Source organism: Guillardia theta (assembly GCF_000315625.1).
Source record: "Guillardia theta CCMP2712 unplaced genomic scaffold GUITHscaffold_31, whole genome shotgun sequence".
Classification (NCBI taxonomy): domain Eukaryota; class Cryptophyceae; order Pyrenomonadales; family Geminigeraceae; genus Guillardia; species Guillardia theta.
In genome coordinates this window covers 599236-625479 of record NW_005434643.1, presented here as the reverse complement: position 1 = coordinate 625479, position 26244 = coordinate 599236, and the positions used below count along the sequence as shown (strand labels likewise).

The 26244-nt window shown below is 56.0% G+C and overlaps 9 protein-coding genes and 1 non-coding gene across 10 annotated transcripts; 4 read left to right on the top strand and 6 right to left on the bottom strand.

Annotated features, from left to right (window-relative positions):
* Positions 1–2689: 2689 nt before the first annotated feature.
* Positions 2690–3148, bottom strand: GUITHDRAFT_107961 (hypothetical protein; the record flags this gene model as incomplete). The annotated part of the gene is made up of 1 exon (XM_005833277.1): positions 2690–3148. The coding sequence occupies one exon, from the start codon at positions 3146–3148 to the stop codon at positions 2690–2692; it is 459 nt and encodes a 152-aa protein (XP_005833334.1).
* Positions 3149–3567: 419 nt separating this feature from the next.
* On the top strand, positions 3568–5102 carry GUITHDRAFT_152484 (hypothetical protein). The gene is made up of 7 exons (XM_005833276.1): positions 3568–3621; positions 4104–4178; positions 4228–4338; positions 4386–4492; positions 4536–4650; positions 4701–4760; positions 4965–5102. The coding sequence occupies exons 1-7, from the start codon at positions 3586–3588 to the stop codon at positions 5070–5072; spliced, it is 612 nt and encodes a 203-aa protein (XP_005833333.1). The 5' UTR covers positions 3568–3585; the 3' UTR covers positions 5073–5102.
* Positions 5103–7743: 2641 nt separating this feature from the next.
* On the top strand, positions 7744–10802 carry GUITHDRAFT_138427 (hypothetical protein; the record flags this gene model as incomplete). The annotated part of the gene is made up of 17 exons (XM_005833275.1): positions 7744–7955; positions 8028–8217; positions 8358–8399; positions 8455–8526; positions 8573–8626; positions 8673–8741; positions 8789–8842; positions 8923–8985; positions 9034–9066; positions 9117–9167; positions 9213–9260; positions 9435–9567; positions 9830–9859; positions 10078–10146; positions 10327–10371; positions 10421–10482; positions 10710–10802. The coding sequence occupies 17 exons, from the start codon at positions 7744–7746 to the stop codon at positions 10800–10802; spliced, it is 1320 nt and encodes a 439-aa protein (XP_005833332.1).
* A 99-nt stretch (positions 10803–10901) lies between these two features.
* Positions 10902–12185, bottom strand: GUITHDRAFT_152482 (hypothetical protein). Its single transcript, XM_005833274.1, has 7 exons — positions 12145–12185; positions 11721–11782; positions 11537–11592; positions 11421–11489; positions 11172–11273; positions 11087–11123; positions 10902–11041 (listed from the first exon to the last, which is right to left on the bottom strand). The coding sequence occupies exons 1-7, from the start codon at positions 12156–12158 to the stop codon at positions 10950–10952; spliced, it is 432 nt and encodes a 143-aa protein (XP_005833331.1). The 5' UTR covers positions 12159–12185; the 3' UTR covers positions 10902–10949.
* Positions 12186–12728: 543 nt separating this feature from the next.
* GUITHDRAFT_t50 lies at positions 12729–12800 on the bottom strand. The gene has a single exon. It is a non-coding gene; the product is annotated as a tRNA-Trp (tRNA).
* Positions 12801–13397: 597 nt separating this feature from the next.
* GUITHDRAFT_86810 (hypothetical protein) lies at positions 13398–15186 on the top strand. The gene is made up of 7 exons (XM_005833294.1): positions 13398–14197; positions 14380–14496; positions 14543–14590; positions 14646–14720; positions 14774–14815; positions 14893–14919; positions 14981–15186. The coding sequence occupies exons 1-7, from the start codon at positions 13427–13429 to the stop codon at positions 15032–15034; spliced, it is 1134 nt and encodes a 377-aa protein (XP_005833351.1). The 5' UTR covers positions 13398–13426; the 3' UTR covers positions 15035–15186.
* Positions 15187–15205: 19 nt separating this feature from the next.
* On the bottom strand, positions 15206–16139 carry GUITHDRAFT_107956 (hypothetical protein; the record flags this gene model as incomplete). Its single annotated transcript, XM_005833273.1, has 5 exons — positions 15206–15313; positions 15363–15557; positions 15605–15648; positions 15703–15740; positions 15799–16139. The coding sequence occupies 5 exons, from the start codon at positions 16137–16139 to the stop codon at positions 15206–15208; spliced, it is 726 nt and encodes a 241-aa protein (XP_005833330.1).
* A 2418-nt stretch (positions 16140–18557) lies between these two features.
* Positions 18558–20619, bottom strand: GUITHDRAFT_152480 (hypothetical protein). The gene is made up of 5 exons (XM_005833272.1): positions 19994–20619; positions 19912–19947; positions 19755–19835; positions 19517–19615; positions 18558–19302 (listed from the first exon to the last, which is right to left on the bottom strand). Exons 1-5 carry the CDS (start codon positions 20473–20475, stop codon positions 19170–19172), a joined length of 831 nt encoding a protein of 276 aa, XP_005833329.1. The 5' UTR covers positions 20476–20619; the 3' UTR covers positions 18558–19169.
* Positions 20620–21481: 862 nt separating this feature from the next.
* Positions 21482–24716, top strand: GUITHDRAFT_138423 (hypothetical protein; the record flags this gene model as incomplete). Its single annotated transcript, XM_005833271.1, has 6 exons — positions 21482–21879; positions 22125–23286; positions 23335–23712; positions 23762–23920; positions 24061–24129; positions 24312–24716. 6 exons carry the CDS (start codon positions 21482–21484, stop codon positions 24714–24716), a joined length of 2571 nt encoding a protein of 856 aa, XP_005833328.1.
* Positions 24717–24872: 156 nt separating this feature from the next.
* On the bottom strand, positions 24873–25946 carry GUITHDRAFT_107953 (hypothetical protein; the record flags this gene model as incomplete). The annotated part of the gene is made up of 9 exons (XM_005833270.1): positions 24873–24939; positions 25121–25167; positions 25253–25306; positions 25350–25403; positions 25447–25478; positions 25528–25624; positions 25712–25744; positions 25797–25873; positions 25928–25946. The coding sequence occupies 9 exons, from the start codon at positions 25944–25946 to the stop codon at positions 24873–24875; spliced, it is 480 nt and encodes a 159-aa protein (XP_005833327.1).
* Between the last annotated feature and the right edge of the window lie 298 nt (positions 25947–26244).

The following is a 26244-nucleotide window of genomic DNA, read 5'->3' as shown; positions in this document are numbered from 1 at the left end:
AAGAGATAGGAAGATATAGGAAGGAAGAGATAGGAAGAGATAGGAAGAGATAAGAAGAGAGAGGAAGAGAGAGGAAGAGATAGGAAGAGAGTGGAAGAGATAGGAAGAGAGAGGAAGAGATTGGAAGAGATTGGAAGAGATTGGAAGCAAGAGGAAGAGAGAGGAAGAGAGAGGAAGAGATTGGAAGCAAGAGGAAGAGAGAGGAGGCTGAACAAACTGTGCAGAACGTGAGGGGAGACGATGGGAGGTTTATTGGAGGACCTGTCAGAGAGGATCAGGAAGGGAGGGGTCAAGCTGCAGTCTCATACCTGTGCAGGAGAATGAACAAGTCTTCCTGATCACTGAAGCTCATCGCTGAAGAGACAGATGTCATCGCAACTATTGCGCGGGATCTCCGATGCAAAGAACAGGATTGCCGAACAGGCCAAGCTGCGGCAGCTCAAGATACTGGAGCAGACAGAGAACGTGTCTGAGTACATCAAAATCATCAGTCTGCTCTACCGGGGGCTGGCGTTCGTCGTGAGCATAGAGAGCTTGTTCATGTCGCTCATCACAATCCTGGGCATCTTCATGGTTTCTAGGAAGGTTTTCAATGTGACTTTCACTGTTGAGTTCGCCATTTTCTCGGCTGGTTGCATTTTCCCGATGACCTTTAACGTTGGAGCATCATTCAAGAGGAAAGAGAAGGCGCTGGAGCTTCTTGCCACCATCAAGAGCAATCTCATCAGCTTGTTCCTCATGTTCGTTCACTTTGACGTCGAAGGAAAAGGCGAAGCTTCTCGAGACGTGCTTCCGAATTTCAGGTTGCGACAAACCTTCACTGCCACCGCCGCCACTTCCATCTCCACCAACACCTCCACCGACACCTCCACCACCACCACCCTTCCCCATCCTTTTCCCTTCCCTTCCTCCTCCCTTCCCCCACCCGTCGCCTTCTCCTACTTCCCCTGTTCGACCTCGCCTTCCTCTTCTCATCTGAATCCTCCGCAGGAACCTCGTGAGAAACATCGAGGTCTGCCTAAGGAACAGTAAGGAGGTCCAGTACACAACGCCCGTCAACTTCGACGGGGAGGTGTCTGGCGATCGATCGGCTGCTCACTTAGTCTACGACGACCTTGCCATAATTGCAGCAAAGTTGCAGGTCACCTCCCCCTCTACACGTTCCCCTTCCTCCGCCCGCCTCCGCGCATTCTTCCTCGCCCTTCTATGTTTGCCATCTCAGCCATCTCCTTTCCCTTTCGCTCTTCACAGAGATCTCACTCATCACAGAAACATTCGTTTGGTTGCTTCGGTTATGATTACAACGACAAGGCGGTGGGTACTGCGACGCAGAGGTCATGGCAGTTCATACAAGACTTGACAGTGGCGTTCGAAGAGGTCAAGCTTCCTTCTTTTGCCTTGTGATCTAATCAGAGCCAACAGGTCCGGGCTATTCGATTCAGCTCAACCTCCGTCGGTCTCCGTCTTTTCTCCTACTTCCTCATCAACGTATCTTGCGGTAGCTCCTCAGACCATCTCTGCTTTCTCCCCAGGACTGACCTCCTCTCTCTCTCTCTCTCTCTCTCAGTCGCGCTCTCACCTTACTGGGCATCGTTTTGTCGCCAAGAGCACTTTGTTGGAGGAGGAAAGGTAACTGACCCTAACATGGTTGCTCGCTTCCTCCCCTCCATCATCTCTTGTGCCATCCTTGCGCTCTACACCTGCCTCCCCCTTTCCCTCGTCTCACTCATGTTGAAGGGCCTAGAGGACGAGCTCGGCCTCGGCCCTGCTCGAGGAAGCACGTTCAGCCCGATTCAGAACGGTGATCACTGGGAGGTGACATGGAGGCGGAAGGATGATCAAGTGGGCAGGAGAGGCGACGTCCGGGTACGGGTGCGCCTCGGCGTACTTAGTGGGCCTGCTGTTTACCTTCATTGTCTTTGCCCTATATCGGTAACATGATACCTTGACTTGTTGTCCTTGTGCTGGGCTAGAGCTCGAAACGACCGTTGAATGCTGCGGATACCCTCCTGCCCGTCCTGCTCCTCCAAGCAGCATCTTAGAAAACTTTTTCTGCTCTCTTCCCCTCAGCATCTTCCTGATCTTCATCGTTGACGGCTTCCTGGCAGCGTTCAGCGAGACCTGGAGGACCCATTCTCAGGGAGCAGCGACGACTCGATCAGGTGAGGATCAAGTTTGCGGGCACGTATCTCACTCGCTTCAGGTGGGACAGGTGGAAGCAGCAGCTGGAGACGCTGGGCAAGCATGGTAGGCCAGGGTTGCAGGGAAGGGAGTGGGTGAAAAGTTTGTGCAGGCGTCGACGGGCCAACCAGGAGGGCCACCATGGCCCAGCAAGAGGCTCAGCAGGGAGAGGAGAGATGAATGGAGGAGCCCACAGTCTTTCCTGTCTTCTCATCCTGTACTAGTAGCAATTCTCCATCTTTTGTCCCCCCCCCTTCCCCCTCCTCTTCCCCCTGCCTTTCTTCCTCCTCGTTTCTCAAGCTCGAATATTGTAAGATGTTAAAACTGCTCGATTGCTTTGCCTCTCGCTGCTCCAGCGCAACTGCTACATCAGACAAGTCTAGGGTAACAACGCGACAAACAATGTGAACAAATAAATCTACAATGACCTACTAATATTTCAACTGCAGTCTTGGCACCTCTCAAACAACAAGCTCCGATCTTACCACATCAACGCTCACAGCTGACGTCAGCATTGAGTCTCGAAGACAAGGTAGTGCGAGGTCATCCCAAGCTTCCTGTACACTTCCTGAGCCCTCAAGTTCTGACTGTCAGCATAGAGCCGAACGGCTGCTGCCCCTGCTGCTCTTCCCTCCGTCACCACATGCTTGAACAGCTTGCTAAAGTGCCCCTTCCTCCTGTATGACGGATGAGTATATACCGACTGTATCCACCAATAGTTGCTGTTCCTCCAATCACTCCACTCGAAGGTGATGAGGAGGCATGAGACAACCTGCCCTTCCTCTTCGATCACGTAGTACCTGCCCTTGGCTGCGTCCAACATGACTGCCTGCACCCCTTTTATCACTACACCCCGATCAAGCTGTAAGCCCTCCGTTTCTTCTGCCATCGCACAGTTGAAGTTCGCGATGGTCTCCACGTCCTCCATCTTCCCTTGTCTCAGATTGGCTCCACCGTCCTTTGTCATGATGTGCCTGATTCTTCTGAACCTGACAACATCTGTCACGTCTTCGAACTTATAACGTTCCTTATCCTCGTCCTCCTTCCACCGTCTTCACTCCCTCCCCTCCCCTCCCCATCCTAGCACTTGACCCTACCACGAAAATCTTGCTCCCTACCAAACTCGTCTCATCTCTCCTCCTTCTCGTCTCATCTTCCCTCCTCCCTCCTCCCTCCTCCCACTCCAATGCATATTTTGTTGGAATTTTTTCAAGTCAACGTCTATAACGTATGTAACGCATGTAACGCCTGCACATGCTGTGAACGGTGGGTCCTTTGGAGGTGCAGGGAACTAAAGCTTGAAAGTACGGGTGCTTTTGAGTGCAAAAATCATCAATGGAGTAGGGTAGGTACAAAATGTATGTGTAAAGGCCCGGGTGGGTTGTGGCCTCATAAAGGAGCTCTATGGCGGAGATCGTGATCGGAGTGCTTGCGTTGCAGGTGAGGAGGAGGAGGAGGAGGAAGAGGAGGAGGGAAGGCGACAGGAGGAGAAGGGGACAAGGAGAGAAGGGATGATGTTGCGGAGGGAGGAGAGGAGGAGACGATGATGAAGAAGAACACAAGATGGATGTTCAGAGATGGGAAAATTGTTGATCAGCATGAAGTCTTGTGAAGTTCTCAGAAGTTAAGCTGTGCGAGGCTGGATTTGTTGGATTTCCAGGAAAAGCCAAATGAAGGAGAGCAGTATTCTTGTTTGGGTGGTTCGAGTTATACGAGGAGAAAGAAATATGCTTTCTCGCCCTATTTTGCACCATTCGTTGGAAGAGGTCGGATATTGATGGTGGAAGAGGAGGGAGATATGCGAAGAACATGTTCTGCAAGCTCAATCTTGTGAACGTTCAAAGACTTTGGTCGCTCTTTCACACTCAACAGCTCAAGAATAGCTCCTGAAGCGCACTTGACTTTGCTCGAATTTCCTGCAGGGTGATTTTGCGGAGCACATAGCTACTCTGAAGAAGTGCGGGGACGTCAAGTGCCGTGAAGTTAGGAAGCTGCAGGTGATGCACAAGGTCTTGAGAGAGGGAGGAGACTGACATGGGGAACGAGGACTTGGAGGGCACACACGGGCTGGTGATCCCCGGGGGGGAGAGCACCGTCATCTTGAAGCTGCTGCGAGACTTCAAGTTGTTCGAGCATGTCAAGGCCTATGGGTCATCGGTGATGGCAGATGCGCATACTTGAGAGCTTCATGACATGCGCTGTAGGGGATCCCCATGTTCGGGACGTGCGCTGGTTGCATCATGCTGTCTTCTAGCATCGACGGAATGCCAGAGCAGGAGACGCTGAGACTGGGCGACTATTCTGTGAAGAGGTAGAAGAGCAGGAGCAAGATGCATACGATGATGGGCGAGCAGGAACGCATACGGCGCGCAGGTCCACAGCTTCGAGTCGCACATCAAGGGGGACCCTGCCATCTTCGGGGAGGAGCCGTTGAGAGCGATCCTGATTCGAGCTCCTATGATCACAAAGGTGTGTAGCCTCGTGATGCAGGCAGAACAGTTGAGGTGAGTGAGTTGCAGTGCGGTCCAAACTTCAAGATCTTGGCCGAGCACGAGGGCCATCCTGTTCTTGTCCAGCAGGTAACTGCTCGCAGTAGTACGATTCTCCCCTCCTACTGCTTCTTGTTCTCTTCCTTCTTGTCCACCTCCACCACCACTACCACTACCACTACCACTACCACTACCACCACCTCTTCCTCCTCCTCCCTCCTCCGTATCATCCCCTCAACTACCACATCCCAATGATTCCCATATGTGGTTGTCGAGCCCTCACAGACTTCCCAGGACAACATCCTCTCCTGCACTTTCCACCCCGAGATCACGGGCGACGCCAGGATCCACAAGTACTTCGTAGAGTTAGTGAAGCAGAAGCAGATGGCGTATAAGTCATGAAGGCCCTCCAAGTAAACGTCCTTTAGTGCTACTACTGAGCTGCTTCCTCTTGCGAACTAAGTTGAATCTGCCTTACTCGCAGAGCAGTGCTGAACTCGGAACCCGGCTGCAGTGCCGGGCGCCGCCGGGCCGCGGGAAACTGATCGATGCAGCCGTTCGAACTGCCCTGACTAGCTGACTCTGTGAGCGGCCCTCTCACCGGGTAAGTTGGGTTAGTAACCGGCGGGCCGCGCGGCCGGCGCCACGGTGATCGGACGGTCGCCCGGCCGTGGCTGAAGTTCCGGGCCGGGGCGACTGTCGGGCGGCAGCCTAGCCTGCCGCAACGGTTCCGAAGTTACCGGACGGTGAACTTCGCAGGCACGCGGCCGCCGGGCCGGCGGCCACCGTCACCGTGCCGGCCCGAGCCCGAGCGAGAGTCGGACCCGCCGGGCGGCCGCCCGGGGACCACCCGGCCGCGGCCGGGCCCGGCCGCCGGCCGGGGCCGTTCCTAAGTTCCGGGGTACTTGATGGAACGTATGCCAGCCGTGCCAGTCAGATAGCGCCGAGTTAACAAAACTCTCCTGTAAACCAAGATGACTTACGTGGCGAGGCGGCATGTAGTACATGGGATGAAGAGGGGCCTTTCCTAGCCGTCTTGCTAAGGTTCCCTCATGTCTGGATGCTGGGGTTTCACATCCTAGCATACAGTCTATCTCTCATGTGCTCCTCAATTCTGGTTTTGTGTACATTAAACTCGGTCTTGAGCAAAAACTGTCTTGTTACAACTAGGTCGATGTGACGTCTGCGTGCCAGGCTTTGGACTAGTACAAGTCTAACAAACTTGTATTACGTCGGTTATGAGCCTCGATTACATGCTCAATCATGTTGATCTTATATTTGGTTAGTTGAATTGTTTACTGAAGTTTTTTCTTTCTTGGTATTGTTTTCCGTTACTGTTGAAAATTCATGCAACTTTCTATCAAGCCTTACACATTCGGATGACTCTTCTCTTCAATCAGGCTCTCTCTCTAGCCGCAAGTTGCTTAGGCCTCTCATCCCAGCCTCAATTTGTTTGATTGATCTTCGAATAGGAAAAACAAGCCTTTCCCCAGCCAGATTGGTCGGTCGAATATCTGCTTAACCGTGTGGAAACGCACTTGAAGCTGATTCGATTCTTATTTTCTTGATCTTTGAGTAGGATCACATGGAACTACCAGGAGATCTGGCGGAAGTTTCATGTCATGGAGCTAGGCTGTGGCATGCATAACTGGAGCTACTTCTGGATCGGCGAACAAGGTACAACTGCAAATTATCTTCAGATGCCTTGAAACGGATGTTCCAATCTCGCGGCAGCAATCTCTGGTCACAAGTTCTTTACGGTTCAAAATTTAATTTACCGTACCGGCACGATCATCGGACTGAACTAGTACCGTACGGCTGAGAACCCGGCCCGCCGGACTCGGGACTCCGAGCCCGGGAGGCCGCCGGACGAACCAAACCTAATCCTGCCGACTGCTGTCCCCCAAACTGAGATGTGCGGCGCGGCCCACCGTAGCACCGCTTTAGTAGTGCCCGGTGACATTGATCGAGGGGTAGGGGGTAGGTGGATCACCAGGGTGGTTTACTGTCACTGATAGAAGGCACCGGGTGGGTGGGCCGGTAGGGTGGGCCGGTGAAAGGTGAAGACAAAAGGTCCATAAGACGTAGGTAGACGCAGTCGGATAGGGCGAAGGAGGGGTGGTTTGTAGAGAGTTTGAGAGGGGCTTGTAGGTAGGTAGCAAGGGTCGTAGAAACGAGTGGGTGGGGGTACGTACAATGTACCCAAAGAGCAATAAAGAGGGGTAGGAGTGGGTAGTCACCGAGGGACTGGGAGTAAAAGTGGGGGTGGGGGTACCCATAGAGAGGGTGGTGAGAGTGGAATGACGTTTTTTTTCGATGGAGAATAGAGGGACGGAGGAGTGAGGAATGGCGGGGTAGCAGAGGAGGAGGAAGAGGAGGAGGAAGAGGAAGAGGAAGAGGAGGAGGAGGAGGAGGAGGAGGAGGAGGAGGAGGAGGAGGAGGAGGTGGTGGTGGTGGTGGTGGTGGTGGTGGTGGTGGTGGAGTGGCAGCCCCGGAACGAGCGGGGGTAGGAGGGGGTTAGGAGGGAACTGGATGAGTCATATATATGGATGAGCCTCAGAACTTCGGAAACGGAGGAGTGGGAGAGGATGGGGGGGGCTGAACTCTGAACTTCTGAAAGGAAAACAAAGAAGATAGCAAGCTAATGACTAGGAGCAGTGGGTGGGAGAGCAATATCAAGAAAGAGGGGGAAGGGAACATTTAGTAGACCGAGAGAAGGAAGGCCAGAGGAGAAGGTGGAAGCAGTAAAGCAGGGGAAACGAGTGGATCGGAAAGTGCAGAGGAGAAGGCCGAATAGATGTTGATCTCTAAGAGCAGGTAACTGATTATTCTGCTCCTATACCAGGGATACACCAGAGCAGAACCTCGGACAGCATCGTATATTGTCAGGGGATAGCCATCGAACCGGAGCAATGAATCCATCACAACCTGGCTGTATGGCTCCTTGCCCTTGCGCGACCTGGATGGAGGACGATTGAGGTACAGGTTTTCTCAAGCGTACAGGAGGCGAGCTATCGACTGGAGAGAGACAGTCCGGTCATCATCAGCAAACACTTCCTCGGTTCTGCACAGCATGTCGAGAACACCTGCAGGGGGTGCAGGAGGAGATGAAGAGATCGGCCTGTGCTCGACCTGCCAGACAGCCTGCTCATGGTGCTACAATGCCTTGTTCAAAGGGCCTGTGGCAGATCCGAAAGCCAACGGCTCGACATTCCACGACCTCAAGTCGAACGTACCGGAGCCCTTGAGCATGTCGGACGACCGTGACAAGGCAGAGATCCTGATGTGAGTGCGGGGACGAGGGCGCGAGAGGCTGCATCGCATTCAGATAGACTTTGACGTTTTTGTTTGGTGAAGGAACGAGTCAGGGCTGACAGTCGGGGATCGAGTGCGGCTTATAGGGTGGAGGCCCATCGCCGACGACGTGGGAAACGTGGATTTTGTCAATGAAATTTCAGAGCCTGTGGGAACGATCTTGAAGTTCCTCATGAGCAAGTCCGGGCCGCTCGTGAGCGTCAAGTTGGACCTGAACGAGATAACGGTCAAGGTATCTCAGCAGCTCGCCGGCCCGATGCTGCTCCCCCCTGTTGTCGGACTTTGTGTGCTCTGCTGGTTGTTTGTGGCTGCTGAGTGCTGGGGTCACCGGGGGCGGGGGCTGCAGCAGCGGAATGAGGTGTGCCTTGCCAGGTTGGGAGGGAATATGTTGAGAAGATTGAAAAGGTACAAGAGGTATGAGTGTGCGACATGCTCTCTTGCGAGGGCCAGTGAGGAGAGGAAATGACAGGCTGAGAGACCTGATAACATTTCATCCAACAATGCCGGCAACGTCGCTGAGAAGTGGAGGAGGAGGCTTCCAGTGAGAAACCAGCCTCGAACTGGGTTGCCCTGAAGCGTGCTTGTAGAACAACTCGATGCCGCGGCACCTCCAAACTCCAGCAGAGGAAGAGGAGGAGAAGGTAAGTTGATACCTCAAGTTTTCTTTGTCGTCATACACGGGATCAGGCGGCAAATGATCAGCATGACTCGAAAGGAAATCGGAACAGCTTCCCTCGGTCCAAGAGCAACGTCAACGTACACCTGCCATGATCCTCTGCTCGGCCTTGACTCTCTGCATCCAGAGCGCCTTCTCGAGAGACATGAACTTCCGGACGGAGTCTGCAGAGAGTTCGAGGGTGAGGACAGACTTGCGTTGCGTTGTGTTCCTCCTTGTCATTGTGTCCCTTGCGCTCGTGCATCGACCAACGTGCTGCAGAATGCAGACAACGGAAATCACAAGCCGTCATCGTCCGAGAAGAAGAAGAAAGAGCGACAAGAGGTCAGGAACAGTGACGAGTTCGATGTTGTCAACACTGAGAGCTCTTAGAACCCTGCATTTGACGCGAGTGGTCCGAACAAGGTGACCGAGGCTGTTGACCCCGATCTTCCCTTCTTCTTAGGTTTGTGCAGGGGGTTAACCAGCCGGACAGCGAGGCGTTCTGGGAGCGAGAGGACGGAAAGGTTGAGATGTCAAGTTGCGGAGGGGTGAAGGTGAAAACTTGACAGAAACGACATTCGCCGAACAGTCCCCACAACGCCAAGAACATGTTCAAGGTGAGAGAAGTGAGGTCAGAGTAAGCAGGATGAACAACAAAAACGGAGGATGGGAGGGAGGGCAGGAGGAAGAGAGCAGGAGGCCCAGAGTCAGAGGGGATGACAGGGGTCATGGTGGTCAAACAGACTAAGAGGCTGATGATACAGTCTCGTTCTCTCATAAGAGTTTCTCAGGACGAAGACTCTGACTTGTCCGACGATGTGTTCGACAAGACGTCCAGCGACAAGTCCGGGCGCCATCGCCATCGCCATCGCCACCGTCACCGCCATGAGGAGCAGGAGAAGAAGCACACAAGGCCGCACGTCGGTAGGACTGAAATCCCCCTGATGGATCCTGCTACTGTCTGTACCTTCGTGTGTCTCCCTTCCTCCTCCCTCCTCCCTCCCTCCACCAAACACTCCTTCCTCCTCTGTCTCCTTCATGTCGCTTCTCCCTCCCCCTCCTCCACTGTCTCCACATCTCGCTCCTTCTTCCTTTCTCCTTCCTTTTTCATCTTGCATCTCCTCTACCCCTCGCTTCCTCCTCCCATGCTCGAGCTGGATCTGCTGACTTGGACGGGGGCCTGCAGGAAGGACTCACAGCGCGGACGAGTACGAAGGTAGAGGCCCTTGTCTGCTCGTGCCGAGAGCTGCTGACGCAAGAGAAGGTCGGAAGCAAGACAAGCGGGAGAAAGACAAAGAGAAAGACAGGGAAAGGGAAAGAGAACGGGAAAGGGACAAGGAAGGCTCTTCACGGAGATCCAAGGAATTTCATGCTCATGGCGCGAAAGGAAAGTTTTCCTGCCCTCCGCTCCTGCGTCTGATGGGTTGATTGCAGAAAGCTCCGACGAGCAGGCGGATAATCGCCATAGAGAGAGAAGAGACAGTGTGGAGGAAGTCGTGGAAGGTGGCTCTACTCCTGCCCCTGCCCCTGCTCCTGCACCTCATCTTCGTCCTCCTCGCTTTCCTTCTTTTGCCTTCTTCCTGTTGCCGTGGCCTCATACTCCTCCTTGTTATGCCCTGATTCTTTGTTTCTGCTTCTGCTCCTCTTCTGCTGTATCACCGACCACAACACTTGTCTTCCTAGGTGTTGATTACTTCACAATCCTGGGCGTCAAGATCGAGAGCACTGGTACGACAACTCTGAACTTCTCAAGATGTATGACTGGAACGTGTGTTAGATGATGAAGTCAAGAAGGCATATCGCAAGCTCGCTCTCAAATTCCATCCTGACAAGAATGCGGTGAGTCTTGATTATTGTCCCTGTCTTATCCAGTGTCTTTCTATCACCATCCTCTGCCAGCTTGCTCTGCTCTGCTCTGCTCTGCTCTGCTCTGCTCTGCTCTGCTCTGCTCTGCTCTGCTCTGCTCTGCTCTGCTCTGCTCTGCTCTGCTCTGCTCTTGCTCTTGCTCTGGCTCTGGCTCTGCTCTGCTCTGCCCCTCCTCCTACCGCACACTCATATCGATGCAGGGAGATCCTACAGCAGCAGAGAAATTCGCGCTCATCAACGAGGCCTACCGCGTGCTGTCAGACCCAACACTGCGCAACGAGTATATGTCATGATCAGTCAAATATCTTTCTTCCGCTCGTCATGACAAGAAACTTCATCCTGAAAAGATCGCGCGTCTCAACGATGATGGTACATCCCTGCAACAAACAGTCCGCCTTGTCTCTCTTCATTGATGATACAATAATTACAACAAAACCTCGTCAATTCCCCAACGTCTCATGCGCATATCGAATCTTATCAAGACCTGAGCTCTCCTTTGCCTGAGACACCGCTTTCTGAGCCGCCTGCATCCCCGTCAGCGGCAACTTCAGCCGCCCACAGCGACTTGCCTGCATGTCCGTCATCCTCCTCTCCAGGTCCAGCGTGATCTGCTCCTGCGTCTTCGCTTCACTTCCTCTCCCTCCATCCTCAAGTTCTCCTACCGATCCTCGCATGAAAGTCACCTTTGCCCGAGAGCCGTGAGGGCCCAGCAGCTTGCTCGCCACCAGGTTCAGAGGAGCCTTGTACACAGTGAAGCCATCGACCTGTCATGCTTCAACCCTCCTTCTCTCCCCTCCACCACCTTCACTGATTCCTCCTCGTTACCCTCCACCACTTTCCTCACTTTACCCCAACCTTCTCCCGCCGTCATGCCCGCTCCGCCCTTGTCCTCCCTCCTCCCATAATCTCACCGCATAGAGGATGTCGCCAGGTTTCAGCTTGCCCTGCTGTGCTGCATCGCCGCACGAGCTACCAGGCACCTGGCAGTGTGGGGTCAGAGCGCGAGGGCACAAGTGCCGTGCATCACAGCCGTGTTGAAGAACACAGCCCCCGACGCGTCCACTCCGAAGACTGCTCCGATCCCTGTGCATGCGTCAGCTCCCACAAGCTCTCCAGACTCTCTTATCGCTATCGTCCTTGAGTAAGATGCTAGGAATGGTCGCTACTGGGATCGACATATGGAAGGCAAGTTAACAACACGCTCATCTCACCTGCTGAGTGAGTCTTGGGGGTAGAAGAGCTCTTGGCGAGCATCTTCTTCTCGTGACCGCCACTACATGACAGGTTAGACCGGCACGCAGGTGTCTTTGTTACATTCAGTTCTTCTCCCCACAAACCTCCAATCCCAACTTCACGGTATCAAATCCCTCTCCTCCCCTCATCTCATCCCACCTCCTCGTACTCCTCCCCTCTACCTCGCTCCTTCTTTGCATATTACCTCCTTTCCTCTTCATCTCCTCCTCCCTCTGACCCTCTCCTCCCTCGTTTGCTCTGAGGAACGGATCGTTCATAACCACTTTCCCATTCCGTCACCAGCAAACTCCAGCCATAATGCACGATCTCTTCCTTCTTGGCTTCGCACTGCATGATCGCTTCTCTCTCTTCACTTCGCATGCTCTCCGTCTCTCTCCTCACCTGCACATGTCCATGCATCCCTCGCGCGACGCCTCGTTCCCCATGCATAACCTGCGCCCGTCGGCAACTGCAGCAGATATATCACAGGGCACAATACAAGTTTGTTTCCGATACAACCCTCTACCCCCTTTTTGACCTTTCATATCACCGGTACTATCCATGAGCTTTATATAGAATCTCCTACAGATCAAAATAGTTTATTGGTTGAGTATTGCTGCGGCCCCTAATGGCCGCTGATCAGCCCGGCCCGGCCCGGGCGCCTGGCGGCCCGGGCGCCTGGCGGCCCGGGCGCCCGCCAGCGGCCCTGAGGCCCTCACGGACTGCTCGGACTCAGGCCCCCGGCCCGATCATTTGTGCGGCCTTTACTCAAAGTTAAGTTAAAATCAGTAGTGTGACGAGGACAATCAGGCTGCCGCCAGAGTCGAGCCTAGTAAAAATCACCAGGCCAGTGAGTCGCACTGTCAGTGACGACAGGCGTCCGGGGGGCCCGTTTACTGATTACTTTCAAAATGTAACCGTTGAACCGTCACTGATCCCGCCAGGGCCCTGCCCGGCCAGTCACTGAGTGCCTGCATACAAAAAGCTGACGCGAGAGGGAATCGAACCCCCAACCTTTCGATCTGGAGTCGAACGCGCTACCATTGCGCCACCACGTCATGTCTACCCGTGGTCAAATTTAACATTATATATCAATTTTTGACCCACCCACCCAGATATTAATTTTAAATTATGTTAAATTAACATTATTTAGGAGTTATTAACCTTAAAATTTGCTCCCCTTTATAACCGATGGGCTGCCACCCCTGCTTTTGATAGTTTGTGGACCGGTGCTGGTACCTCGGCCTCTCCTTGACCTAGCACTGGGCAAGGGTAGATGAGGGCACTGGGGAGGAAGGAGGAGAAGAGGGGGGGAAGAGACGGGGATGAGGAGAGGAGGAGGAGAGGAGGAGACGGGGCGAGAGAAGAAGAGGATAGTAGAGGAACAGGGTTCGAAGGTGGAGGTGGATAGGCTGTATGAGGGAGAAAGGGGTAGGCACTTTGGGAGAAAAGGAAGAGGGGAGAGAAAGAAATAAGATGGAAAGTGAGGAGAGGGGAGGTATTGTTGTTTATAGAGAAGCAATGAGTGAGGCTGAGAGGGGTGGGGGGAACAGGGGACACGGTGAAAGCACGCGATTATGTGAATATATTACATGGTTGGCAAGCAAACTTAAGCACCATGCTCCTGCGGGATTTTCTGTGAGCTGACATGGGTCAGTTGCAGACAAGGGAGCATCTAACAAGCATGTCGCTGGGCTGTAGTAAGATTCTCTCTGCGCTGCTCGTCTGCACCTTCCTCGCGTCCACTGTGGACTCTTTCCAGTTGGGATCTCTCCGGCCTAGCCTCCGCCTGCCGTCGCCATCCAGATGCGCAGCCCGGCGAAGCACAAGTCTGCGCATGCAGCAGGACAACTTCTTCTCCAAATTTGCGAGGACGATCGTCGAAAAGGCCAAGGCGGATGTGGATCGCATCGACCGTCTGTTCCGAGGGCTGGAGAGCGTCAGGTCGGACATGTCAGTCATCGACGAGCTGCTGGCGTACTGGAACCTGGACGAGACCGATCAGACGCTGGAGAAGCTGGAGGAGGCGCTCATCATGCGAGACTTTGGCGTCTCCACCTCAGCCAAGATCTGCGAGGGGCTGATGACGTCAGTGAGAAATGGCTCGATCAAGAACTACAAGGAGATCCGCCAGGCCATGAAGGATACGATCGTGACGATCCTCGAGAGCGGGGGCAACCCGGCACTGATCCTCGACGACCAGAAGCCCGCGGTCGTCCTGATGGTGGGTGTGAACGGAGGGGGCAAGACGACGACAGTAGGGAAGATCGCTACGAAGCTTGCTGAGGAAGGGAAGACAGTCATGCTAGCGGCTGGTGATACCTTCCGTGCTGCCGCTGATCTTCAGCTGGAGGAGTGGGCAAAGCGATCTAATGCCATCCTTGCGCCTACGTCCAACCCCAAGAGCCCTGCCGCCGTCATGTACGATGCGATCGATGCGTCGGTGTCGCAGGAGGTGAGGACTGATGGGATGGAGAGGAGGAGAAAGAGGAAGAGGAGGAGAAAGAGGAAGAGGAGGAGAAAGAGGAAGAGGAGGAGAAAGAGGAAGAAGAGGAGGAGTCGATCATATGAAGAAGGGATGAGAGGAACAGAAACTATCATAAGAAGAGTTTTGCTGTGAGCTCACAATGCTCACAGGTGGATGTGCTGATTGCAGACACGAGCGGGAGGCTTCACACCAACACGAACCTGATGAAGGAGCTTGAGAAAGTGAGGGGCGTCTTCGAGAAGAAGATGCCAGGAAAGCCTAAGGAGGTACGAATGCTTCTCTGTGCCTTCCTTCCATCATGTCTGTCCGCAGATCCTCCTGGTAGTCGATGCAACCCAAGGGCAAAACGTTCTAAATCAGGTCAGGGAGACCCGTTCATCCTCCTCCCTTGCATTCTTCTGACAAAGAAGGACAGGCAAGAGGATTCAACAAGGCGGTGGGTGTGACAGGAATTGTTCTCACGAAGCTCGACGGGACCAGCAAAGGAGGAGTAAGCCCTCCGACAGCTCTCGGAGATTGTACTTTCTCACGCTCTGTTACCAGGTTGTCGTCTCTATTGTCGATGAGCTGAAGATTCCAGTCAAGGTAAAGATCCGACGTGCAGCCCCTGTTGCGTGTGCTGACATGTTTTCTTCTCTCATCCTTCATCTGCTTCTTGATAGCTCATCGGAGTGGGGGAGAAGGCCAAGGTAGGAAGAGCCTCTCTTCTGATCATCGCGCGCAGTGACTCACATCTCCCCTGCTCAACAGGATCTCATGCTTTTCGACGCCCGAGAGTATGTCGAGGCTTTATTTCCCAATTAGTGATACAAACCCTCATGCCTTCCCTTGTTGCTTGACCCGTGGCATCCTTGAGTGACTGACTGAGGGCTTTATGCCCTCCTCCTCCTCCTCCTCCTCCTCCTCCTCTTCCCGCTCCCTCAACTACTTCACGCTCCAATATATTCTCCTGGTTTACCTCCATCGTCTCCTGTCCTATAACCTCAGATTGCGTCCTGAGCGCGACAGGGCCATCTCCGAGAATCTCACACCGCAGTTCAACTCTCTCCTTGTCAGCCGGACTGAGATCTGTTTGTTCTTCCCCTGGACGAGATCGTTTGTCAGCTGAGGTAGCGATGGAGATGCCTATCACATCTTTCACTAGAGTGACTCTGACGTCGTCGCCTCCCTCTTCTATGATCGACATGATGCGCTGAAACCACAGCGATTCTTTCCCTTGGAAGCTGTCATCGTTTCCTAGCATCTCCTGCTTCTCGGTCAGAACAGGTCCATGACAGCAGCAAGGTGCCTTTTCCAGCTCCACCAGACTGGTCTCATTGATCGACGTCTGACAGACAGTGTCAAACCTCTCCAATGCAACTAGTGTAAGCTCACCAGGTACATGCCAACCTTGATCACCCCACTATCCTTGGCAGGACCTGTCATTGTCTGCGGTCAGCATGAGGCAAAGGGAAGAGGCAGGAGCAATCAACCTTCTGGTGCGACTGCTTCTATTCGCAGCCCCTGCTTCCTGAAGGTAGGCAACATTCACTTTGAGACTCCATATATGACTTCGTCATGAACATTACCCTTTCAGGCTGGCTTTCATGATCAGCCCGAGACACTTTCGCCTTGAGTAGACTTCTTCTCCTTCCTCTTCAAGTGACATGTCGAAAGTCGAGGAGTTGACCTCAATCTTCTCTTGCACGGACGGATTGCCATGCTCGCTTCTCTTCGAAAACATGAAACCAAGACTTGACTGCGGCGCGTTTCTGGGGCCGCTGCAGCTACACAACCAAGATCCTTCGAACCACTGCCTGAGCTCCGTGTTGTGCCTGAGCCTCTGAAACAATCCCGAAGTCGAAACCTCAGCTGGAGAACTTTGGCCGTCGGATATTCGCTCCATGAGCACAAGCACGTTCAGACTCATGCCATCTTCCAAGTGATCGAGACGGTCTCAACACTTGGGCTCATGAGGTTGTTGATTTGCATGTGGCAGCCATTCGTCCCAACTGTTGCGTCCTGCATGTCATTGGACAAGAATACCTCCTTGTATCACAAATCGCTGCTTCGTCCACACCTTGCCGCAAAACTTTTCACTCCCCTAGTGTAAATAGGAAATCAGGATCCAACATACAATGAAGTCAACACACGAAGATTGTTAACAATGCATTGCATCTTGTGGATCGGATTTCCAATCGACTATAACAAATCCAAAAATTGTTTTTCCTTCACCATTCAGAACAATAGAGTCCTTGCATTACAAGAAAATGGTTTTATCTTAGCACATGTACGCAGATTCGGTAACGAAATCAAATCAGCAAATACAATGGACCCCAAAGAGAAGAAAATGTCTCCCCCAAGAACATTTTATACTGTTCCTCTCCAATGCTTAGCCTCTAGTCTGCTTTACTATCCTGGTTACAACACACCCTCCTGACTGCCTTCTTTCCAAATCCCCTGACTTCCTTCATTTGGTGAATCCGCCATCAGATTTCCCTCTGTTGCTCTTCACGTCTCCTCGTCTCCTATCCAATATTCTCCTCACCTTTCCTCCTCCTCCTCCTCCTCCTCAGCTCCCCTCTCCTCCCCCGCCACCTGCATACTACATGCGCATCCTCTCATTCGAGTAACCCGCCGGCACTACTCTAAAAAGTTCACCCGACGCTCACAGGCTCCGACCACCCTACCCCTACCCCCTGGTATCGAAATGAATTTTTTTCCGTACCCCACCCATGGAGTCCCCTGCCTGTTCGGTCAACTTTTGTACCCACCCAATGGCACCCACAACCCTCAAGTACCCCCTTCTCTCATGGCCATCCCACTCCCCAGGGCCGTCAGTCTCTCTATCAGTCACATCCGACTTGCTACCCCCACCCCCCTGAGGCCCTCACGTTCTAAAATTGGCAAATAATTTTCAATCATCAACTACGGGGTCCTCTTAGAAGGCACCAGAGGGAGAGGGGAGGGTAGGGGTCACCGGTTACGGTACTACTGAGTAAAGAGGACCAGACTGACGGGGGTCACCGGGTTGACCGAGCTGAGCCGCTGAGATCCGGCGCTGGTGAATTCACGGCCCCAACTATTGGCCGTGACCCACCCCCTATTTCCCTCTCTGTCTCAGTAGTGAAGACCAGGGCCTGGGGGTACCGGTGCTTCGGGAGTTCGCAAATCGTCATTCCGGGACCCAACTGAACCGAACTGAGTACTAAACAAAGGCCGCCGGGCGAAACCGTCGGGGCCGGGGCCGGGGGCCGAGCCCGGCCGCTCAGTGATCGGACTCGGAGACTCACTGTGACTACTGGGTCAAGGGCCGACCGTACTACTCCGGGACTGAGGGCTGCCAGCGGAGGCTCGGCTCATGATTTTTAAGTTAAAGTTTGGGTAAATGCCTCCGGCCCGGGCGCCGCGGGGCGCCCGGGCGCCGCCCCGCGGCGCCGACGCACGTGTGACTGGCAGGCTCAATGCGTCATTACTAGTTCAATCATAGTACAGTACGTCCGATCCGGGACGGTCGGACGGTCGGACCCCGCGCACCGTACCGTACGGTCACCGGCAGCAGCGGCAGTGACGGTGGCACGGTAAGTCACCAGGTCCGGCGACTCGGACGTACCGTACTCGGAAGCCTGTATCAGTGGGCCTGAAGCCTGACCGTCACGGTGGGGGGGCCCGGGGCTGACCACTGAGCGCCGGGCGGCGTCGCCGCGGACTCCGGGAGGCGGGCCGTTCCCGGCGCCGGCCCGGCGCCGGCCGCCGGCCCGCCGGGGCGGCCGGGGCCCGTGCCGCGTGTGCAACTCACTGCGAGCCTCACTGCGGCCGGTGGCCAGTGGCCCGGCCGCGAGCATTCGAAACGGTGAAGTCCCGGGCGGGGCGCGCCGGTAGGGCGCGCCGCGCCGGGGACCGCCACTGCTGCCGGGTGCCACCGTGACGGCCGTTCGGTCACAGTGGCGGCGAACCGTTCAGTGACTTGAACCCGTTGCCGTACTGCCGTACCGGCGACCGTACGGCCCCCCGCGTACGACCGTGTCATTATGATCCGAGCGGCATAACACGGTCATTGATCCGTCTCACGGTCATTGCCGCGGACCCGGTGAAAGTTTCGGCCGCTGATCACTGAGCGGCTTCAGTTACTACCCGGCCCGCCATGCTAGTCACCGTCGGTGAGTCCCGGAGTCCGGCGGCGAATGATCTGACTGGCAATCTATTGTATACTGATTCAAGTTATATCACAGGCTCGGAACCGTTCATCAAAGGCAGCTCGCTGCGATAGCAGCCGCGCGGCAGGGCGGCGCCGTCCCGAGCCTCTGACCCGGCGTTCCTCACCCCGCATGGCGCCCCGGCGGCCGCCGGCCGCCCCGCGTTGTCAAGTTTGATTGCCACAAACGGTGACACAGGCTCGGATCAGCAGGCCCCGGCGCGGCGTCTGGCCCGGCCGCCTGCCGGGCGGCACCCGGTGACCCGGTGACCCGGCGGCGGGTCACCCCGGTTCAAGTTTCGCCGGTTGAAGGGCCGTGCCAACTTGATCGGACAGTGACCGTTGCAGCTTCGAAGTCACAACGGGCCAAGTGCCTCACGGAGGCTCGCACTGCCACGGTCAGCTGGCCGCCGCCCGGCGGCTAGCCGCAATGATACACACCGTCGGTGGCCTCCCAGCGGCGATTGGACCCGGCGGCCCGGCGGCGGCGGCACGCTCCGACGACTGCGAACCCGGTTGAACTTGTGACTGGCGTCGACGTCCGATCGGGCGGCATCATGGGCCTCGGAGCACAGGGGCTGAGGTCGGGAGGACGCAGGCCGCCCGCCCGCGCACGGAGTGCGGCCCTGAGCTTACTGTGACTCTCAGCTCAGCCTGCCCGGCTTTCCCACTCAGTTCCGGGATCAGGGGGGCTCCGACCTCATGATTCGACGCTCCGGCGGCGGTTAGTGCGGTCCGATCCTTCGAGTCCGGGCCCTCGGGGGCTCAGTAACCTCGCTCGACATCGACCCGGCACGGCATCGCTCTGACATCGCTTCTATCCGCCGCTAGGTTGAGAGCCTCTGCGATGGCCGACAGACGAGCAGACTCCGTCTCCTCCAGGCCGACGGCTCCTCCTCTGCGATGACATACATTTCAGTTTGATCGTGGGAGGGTGGGAGGCGCTGGATGGATAGGACTCCAGGGAGGGAGTGGAGAAGGGAGAGCACAAGGGTGAGCTGAAGAAGGGACTGGAAGGAGGAGCTTGATGGAGGGGAAATGAGTTCGAGAGGGGATGAGAAGGGATCTGAGAAGGGGAGACGAGGAGAGACGGGCGGCACGCTGAGACGTACCTATGAGGGGACATCACAAGGTTGGTCAGCTTTGAAAAGTCGTTCCTCGTTGATACTGGCGTGCTTTGAGTGTCCTTGCTCGTTGCGGGATAGTTGTACCTGCACGCCATGACTGTAAGGAGCCGAGACAAGACCGGGCGGAGACCGGGGGGGGGGGGGGGGGCATAGTCAGAGGAAAACGAGGACGTAGGTGCAGGCAATGGATGAGGGTGAAGTGTTGAAGGAGCAAGGAGGCAACCATGTATCAATCCCCGCAGCAAAGAGATTTTCTCGCTGGCTGAGGGCCTCAAAAAGCGCATCCTCGTCCACAACTTCTCCTCTGAAGGAAACGTCGCCAACCGATTCAGCCGAGAGCATGAGCATGCAGGAGAGGGGCATGCAGGGAGGAGAAGCACCTGGACACGTTCACAAGGACGGAGCCCTTGGGGAGCCTGCGAGGGTCGTCAAAGAGGAGAAACCAGGGGAGGTAGCAGCCACATTGCCAGCTCCTTCCTCCCGAGCATCTTGGAGGTGCCGGAGGTCAGCGGGACGCAGAGGAAGACAACGTTGGCTCTCGGCAGGAGGGAGAGGAGATCAGCTGGAGGGTGGACGACCGCGTGCTTGTCACGTGCGACTCTGCTCAACGATGCTCTCGTTGCCAACACCTCCATCCCGAAGGCCGACATGATTCTTGCCACTCGCTGACCGACCTCTCCGTATCCCACCACCAGCGCTACCTTGCCTTGGAGGAGCAGCATCGGGAGAGGGTCGGGCACTCCCTCACAGGGGATCCCTCTGGACGACCAGTCGTGCTGCCTTAGCTTCCTGGCAGGTTGCACGTCATCCATGGCTCGGAAACAAGAGACGAACCGGTCCGCCTCGAAGATCTGCTTGCTGGCCGCCAGGCAAAGTGCGACCGCCAGTTCCGCCGTCATGGGCGCGTTGTGGTGGAGGTTGCAAACGACAAGCTTGCTGGACATCCCGAGCTCCTTGAGGAGGAGGCGGGTTGGAGGAGGAAACCCTTCAGTTACCCTTAGCTTGCAGATCACCTGCTCCCACTCAAACCTGCAAAGGGTACGAGCAGTGCTCGAATGGAGTCCTTGACTTGGAGCAGTTGATCTGCTCAGTCCATTCCTCAATCATCGTCGTCGTCGTCATCGTCACCGGGCCTCCCCCCTTCCCCCTCCTCCTCCCTTCCCCCCCCCCCCCCTTCCTCCTCATCGTATTATTACCACCACCATCTCCATCGTCATCGTCATCACAGCATCAGACCTCGAGTAGGGAAGGCAGCCACCAGCACGTCAACCGCGTTCCTCGGCAGATCCTCTCCGCTCGTGACGAGGACGTCTGTGCGGCAGCAGGTCAGGACCCGAGACCTCACATCACTACCTCACCCGACGAAAGCTTGCGACAGATCGCATGCAAGTGTTGATCCGTCGGCGTCCATCCGACCATGGACTTCCCTCCCTTGGTAACTCACATCTCATCTACACGGAAGAGCATAGCTAGTTCCCCTCACATGCCCCTTCTTCAAGAAGTGCACCCGCAGCTTCCTCCTCCTCCCTCGAGCAAGCGACCGTCCCACCCACCACGAGAGCACGATGCTCGAGGCCGCTAGCAGGAACCATCTCATGCTTGCCAAGCAACGTTCTCTCCTGGACAAGGATCATGCTCCGACCCCAACATACTCCAGCCATCAAATCGAGTCGTTCAGCTCACCAATAATTACACGCAAGTCTATCTGCCCAGGAATTTCAGAATTGGTATGCAAGATGAGCTTGTAGAGAGTTAGGGGAGCAAAATTGCGATCCTACTCCATCCCTCGCTCCCTCTCTCGCTTGCTCCCTCCCTCCCTCTCTCGCCCCCTCGCCCCCTCTCTCTCTCCCTCGCTCCCTCTCTCGCTCTCTCGCTCGCTCTCTCTCTCCCTCGCTCTCTCTCTCGCTCGCTCCCTCGCTCCCTCGCTCCCTCGCTCTGCCCACCGCTCCCATGGTCGTTCCGGGACAAACATTTCCGGGCCTGCCCAGCCAGAGGGCTACAGCCGGTTTCTTCTATTTCTCCCAGCGGCGGTTCCTTACAAGGCGGAGCGGCTGGGATGCAGAGGTTTTGAGCATGGAGGAGCTACGGGGAACGGCAGAGAACGTGGAGAGAGCGGTAGGGGAGGCGCTGACAGCAAGGAGCATCGCCATCGACTACTACAGGCACGGGGGACCTCCCGACCTCTGTTGCCTGGAGAAGCAGTACCAAAGAGCATGGCTGCCCACCGACGTGGCGCCGCTACCCCCCCAGGGGTACTATCACTGGGTGGTGGGGGCAGACTGCTCCTGCCCGGCTGCAGTCTCGACCTACTTCGACATGCTGGCGAGGAACCTGACGATGCCGCCATGGTGAGAACCGTCGGTGTGGAGGTGCAGGGGAGAGTATGGGAGGCTCTTTGATGGCTCTTGACCTCTCCATGCCCGATGCAATGGGTCCTCCCTCGTTTCCCTCCTGCTCTGCTCTGCTCTGCTCTGCTCTGCTCTGCTCTGCTCTGCTCTGCTCTGCTCTGCTCTGCTCTGCTCTGCTCTGCTCTGCTCTGCTCTGTCCTGTCCTGTCCTGTCCTGCCCTGCTTCAGCCTGACCATTCCGTCCAGGTACGCCAGCGGCAGCTATAATGTCACAAAGGCTACCTTCTGCATGTACAACCCATTTCGCAGAGTGGATGTGCGGTGTGAAGCTACCTTCCCTGGGAAAGTTCGGACCTTCTACGTGGACGGCAAGGGCGACGTGAAGGAGCCAGTGGACGACGAGATCTGGGAAGAAGCCTTCCTGGGGTCGTGTCTCCGGTCGATCCACCGGGCTCCCAACCTGCCGTGCATCAAAGTTCTCGCTCCCATGTCGTTGACGATCGAGAAGAAGTTCATCCAGCTCGCCTCGAAGCACTTCTGGAAGAGCAACGTCCTCGGCAACTCCACTGAACACCCTCAGCACGACTTTGCCTACAACTGGATGTCAGTGACTATGTCTGACTTCTTCCGTGAGAACCAACGCCCCGAGGCTGCCGTTGACTTCTTCCTCCCGCTCGCTGCCCGCGAGCCTGCTCTGGCAGTTCATGTGTCGGACGCCTTCCTGAGACTCCAGGACGCGGCGCGTGCTCATGCTCTGCTGGACGACTCGATCACTGCCTCGGGCAAGCAGTTTGTGCTCCTCCTCAAGAAGTGTGAGGTCCTCCTGGCCGAGGGCAAGATCACCAAGGCGATCGCAGTGGGGGAGGAGGCCGTGGTGGAGTCAGGAGGAGACGTGTCTGGCTGGCTGCTGCTGGCAGAAGCTTACTTCAAGCTCAAGGCCGTGGACATGTCGCTGGTCATGCTGAACGAGGCCCCGATCAAGCCCTACAAGCCCTTTCCTCAGATCGGCATCCCCAAGATGAACGTGAGGACCAAGGCCTGGGTGCCGAGCAACCCCAACATGCTGCTGATCAGCCGCATGCCGGGAGACATCGACGAGTACGGCGACGAGTTCGATGACTTCCTCCAAGTTCACCATCCCAAACCCGAGCCGCTTCCTGGAGAGCTGTTCGAAGGATACTGGAAGAGAGCGTTCGACCTGTTGGTGGACATCATGAACTCTATCGGATGGGATGAGCTGCTCGAGGCGAGGGCGAGAGTGTTCCTCATGAAGGAAGACGTCGACAAGAACGCTGACCGATCCACACACAAGGACGTGCAATCAAAGGCTGACAAGAGGCCCAAGGATGGTGGCAGGAGCCCCGCTGCAGCCAACGGCAAGGTTGCCGAAGAGATCCAGCCAGAGCAGGTGAGAGTCGAGCGACATCGTTTGGCTTTGTTGACGCGTGTGGTGCAGGGCGAAGCCGGAGCTCCAGGGTTGGACGGCAACGAAAAAAGTCAGCCGAAGGAGGAGCGAGAGGCGGCTGGTGGAGAAGGAGAGACGAAGGAAGTCTCTGAACAGGCTGAGGCTGCGGGCGAAAGCCCAGCAGGGAAGGAGTCAGAGGAAGGAGGTCAAACAGGGGAGGAGGGAGAGGGCGGAGAGGACAAGGGACAAGCCGGAGCTCCCGTAGCGGTGACGGGAGGGAACTTTGGAGGAGAAGCAGACGAGAAGGCAGCAGTAGGAGCGGAGAACGGAGAGGATGGAGCAGCAGCAGCGGCGGCATCGTCAGAAGGTGGTGACAAGGTTGTCGGGCAAGCAAGCAAGCAAGTTGCTTCCCCCACAGCAGGAAAGCAGGTGAGACCCTCTCCTCTCCTCTCCTCTCCTTTCCCTCATCCTTCCTCAGGCTGCATCCTCTTTGCCCGTCAATGGCTCCTCGTGTGCCGAAGGCAACGAGGTGGAGGGGGAGAAGCTGAAGAGCGCAGCAGCTGGTCAAGGCTCGAGGAAGAGAGTCTGCCGTCCCTGGCTTGACACAGTCTTCCATGCGGTCTACGAAGACCTCAAGGTCCTGCCGCTTCCTCTTCCTTTTCTTCTTCTTCTTCTGCTGCTGCTTTGCCTTCTTTCTTCCTCGTTGCCTTCGACCCTGCTGCTCCTCCCTAGCCTGACAGCCCTTGTCTTGCTCCTCTGCTTCTGACGCTCCTTCAGGCCTACTACGCGTGGCTCTCCGAGGAAGAGAAATTTGCCAACATGAATCCCGAAAGCATGACAGAGGAGGTGGAACCTCCTCCTCCTCCCTCCTCCTGCTCCCCCCAACTTCTCTCCTTCCCTCCACTGTCTTCCCCCCCTCCGAAAACAACACTTCTGCCCTCCTCCTCCTCACCCCCTCCTCTCTTGCTCTCCTTCTCTCGCCCTCCCTCGCCCTCCCTCGCCCTCCCTGTTCCTCACACAGCCAGCAGGACATCGAGGATCAGGAGGTCTCTTTCGACGAATGGATGCACCGGGGTGCCATAGCCCGCAGGCTGCAGAACCTCTCGGAAGCCGAGCGAGCGCTGCGAGCGGCCGCTGCCATGTCCAACAGCGCGATAGCATGGGATCAGCTGATGCAGATGTACGCCGAGGAAGGATGTCTCAAGGAGACGCTGGTGGCTGCCCACGAGTTCATCGACTGCTACGACATCTACGGCGCCTCTCCCGTCCCTCCTGCTCCTGTTCAAGTCAGGAGGGCCATCTTTCTCCTCGTTAGCACCCACGGGCTGCAGAAGGTGAGGGACGCGCAGGACAGCATCGGGGTGGCTCATCCAGTAATCAACGACTTGTTCCACTTCATCGTTCGCTCCCGCGTCCATGGGTTCGCCAACTGACCTCGCCACGAGCTCGTGGTCTCCTCTATGTGACGAAGTGAGTGAAAGTCAACTCCACCTCCTAGCTGCTCCTGCCTTCCTCCTTCAGAGTGCCTGCTCTGACCCTCTTCTCCACCACTCTCGTCTCGTCTCGTCTCCACCTCCCTCCTCACCTCTTCATCCATCGATCTTCTGCAAGTCGAGGGCCCTTAGGTAAGAAACGATCCAGTACGAGCCGAGGTACCTACAACAACAGTCAGACATTGTCGCCTCCTCCTCCCAGCCATCTCATCGGCCAATCGTGTCTAGCGCCCCCATCCTACTTCATTCGTCTCAGTTCTCCTCTACCCCTCTCCTTCCACATGTCACCAGCTCATCTTCTGCTTCCTCTGCTCCTCTACTTCCTCTCGAGCTCCTTTACTTACGTGTTTGCCGTCCGAACAAGCGTCGAGCCTGCCGATCGCAGAGCGATCTGCTCGGATGTGAGGTAGAGGACGAGAGGGGCAGCAACAGGGCACAGAGATGGTCAAGGCAAGAGGAGGAGGAAAGGATGGTACCTGCTTGGCGAACAAGACGTCGAACATTCTTGCCTCGAAGACTCCAGCAACTACCTGCTTCCTTCTTCAACCCTCGTCCTCAGTCTCCTCCCCCCACCTGGTATCTCCAGTTCGTCGACACTGCCACGTACGCGCCAATGGCCACGGAGATCTGCTGGCCCCTCAGCTCCTCCTCCCTTCTCCCCACCGTCAACCTTGGCAATGGCATCGGGAGGAAGCGAAGCCCCTGCAGCCGCAAACTCAGCTGCCCTCCAGCTGAAGTCACCTGCCCTTACCTCCGGTCGAGCTGGGATCGAGCCACTTCCTGAGAGCAACCGAGGCTGCCGTGTAGGCGTATCCTCCGGCTGCTGCGATGAATCCGACAACGAACAACTAGAGGAGCGGAACAGGCTCAGCTAAGAGGTGAGACACAGCTCAAACTCTCTTCGCCCTCTTGCCCATCATCCCGCTCCTTCTCACCTGTGGCATCGGCTTGAAGAGAGCTCCAACACGCTTCGGCAAAGTCAACCCTTTCCATGAAGCAGCAGCAGCAGCAGCAGCACACCTGAGCAAGGGCAGGCGGCGTCTGGCCCTTCAACACCATCTGGAATGCGTTGTCGGGACAGCTACTGAACCACTTGCCTGCACCCACACTCAAAAGACTGTTAATCCCCCCCCCCCCCCCCCCCAATTAACCGCCTTGTGTGACATTCATTCTTCTGTCCTTCATAGACAATAGAGAGAGATATTTCCATTGAGGCGGACCCATTCCATGCTCGTACAAGGCCTATCGGGCAAACATGTCCCGCAGGTGCGCATGGCGGGTTGAGAGGAGGCGGCTCTTCACTCCTGCAAGGGAGTACTCCCTCAAGCTCAAGTGTGGAAGGACTCTTGGCATCAGCGAGTGGGGGGATCCCTCTAGCGCCTGCAAGACCGTCGTCTATCACCATGGTCTTCCGTTTGGCAGACTCGAGCCGTCCATTTATCTTTCGAACGCGCATGCTCATGAAGCC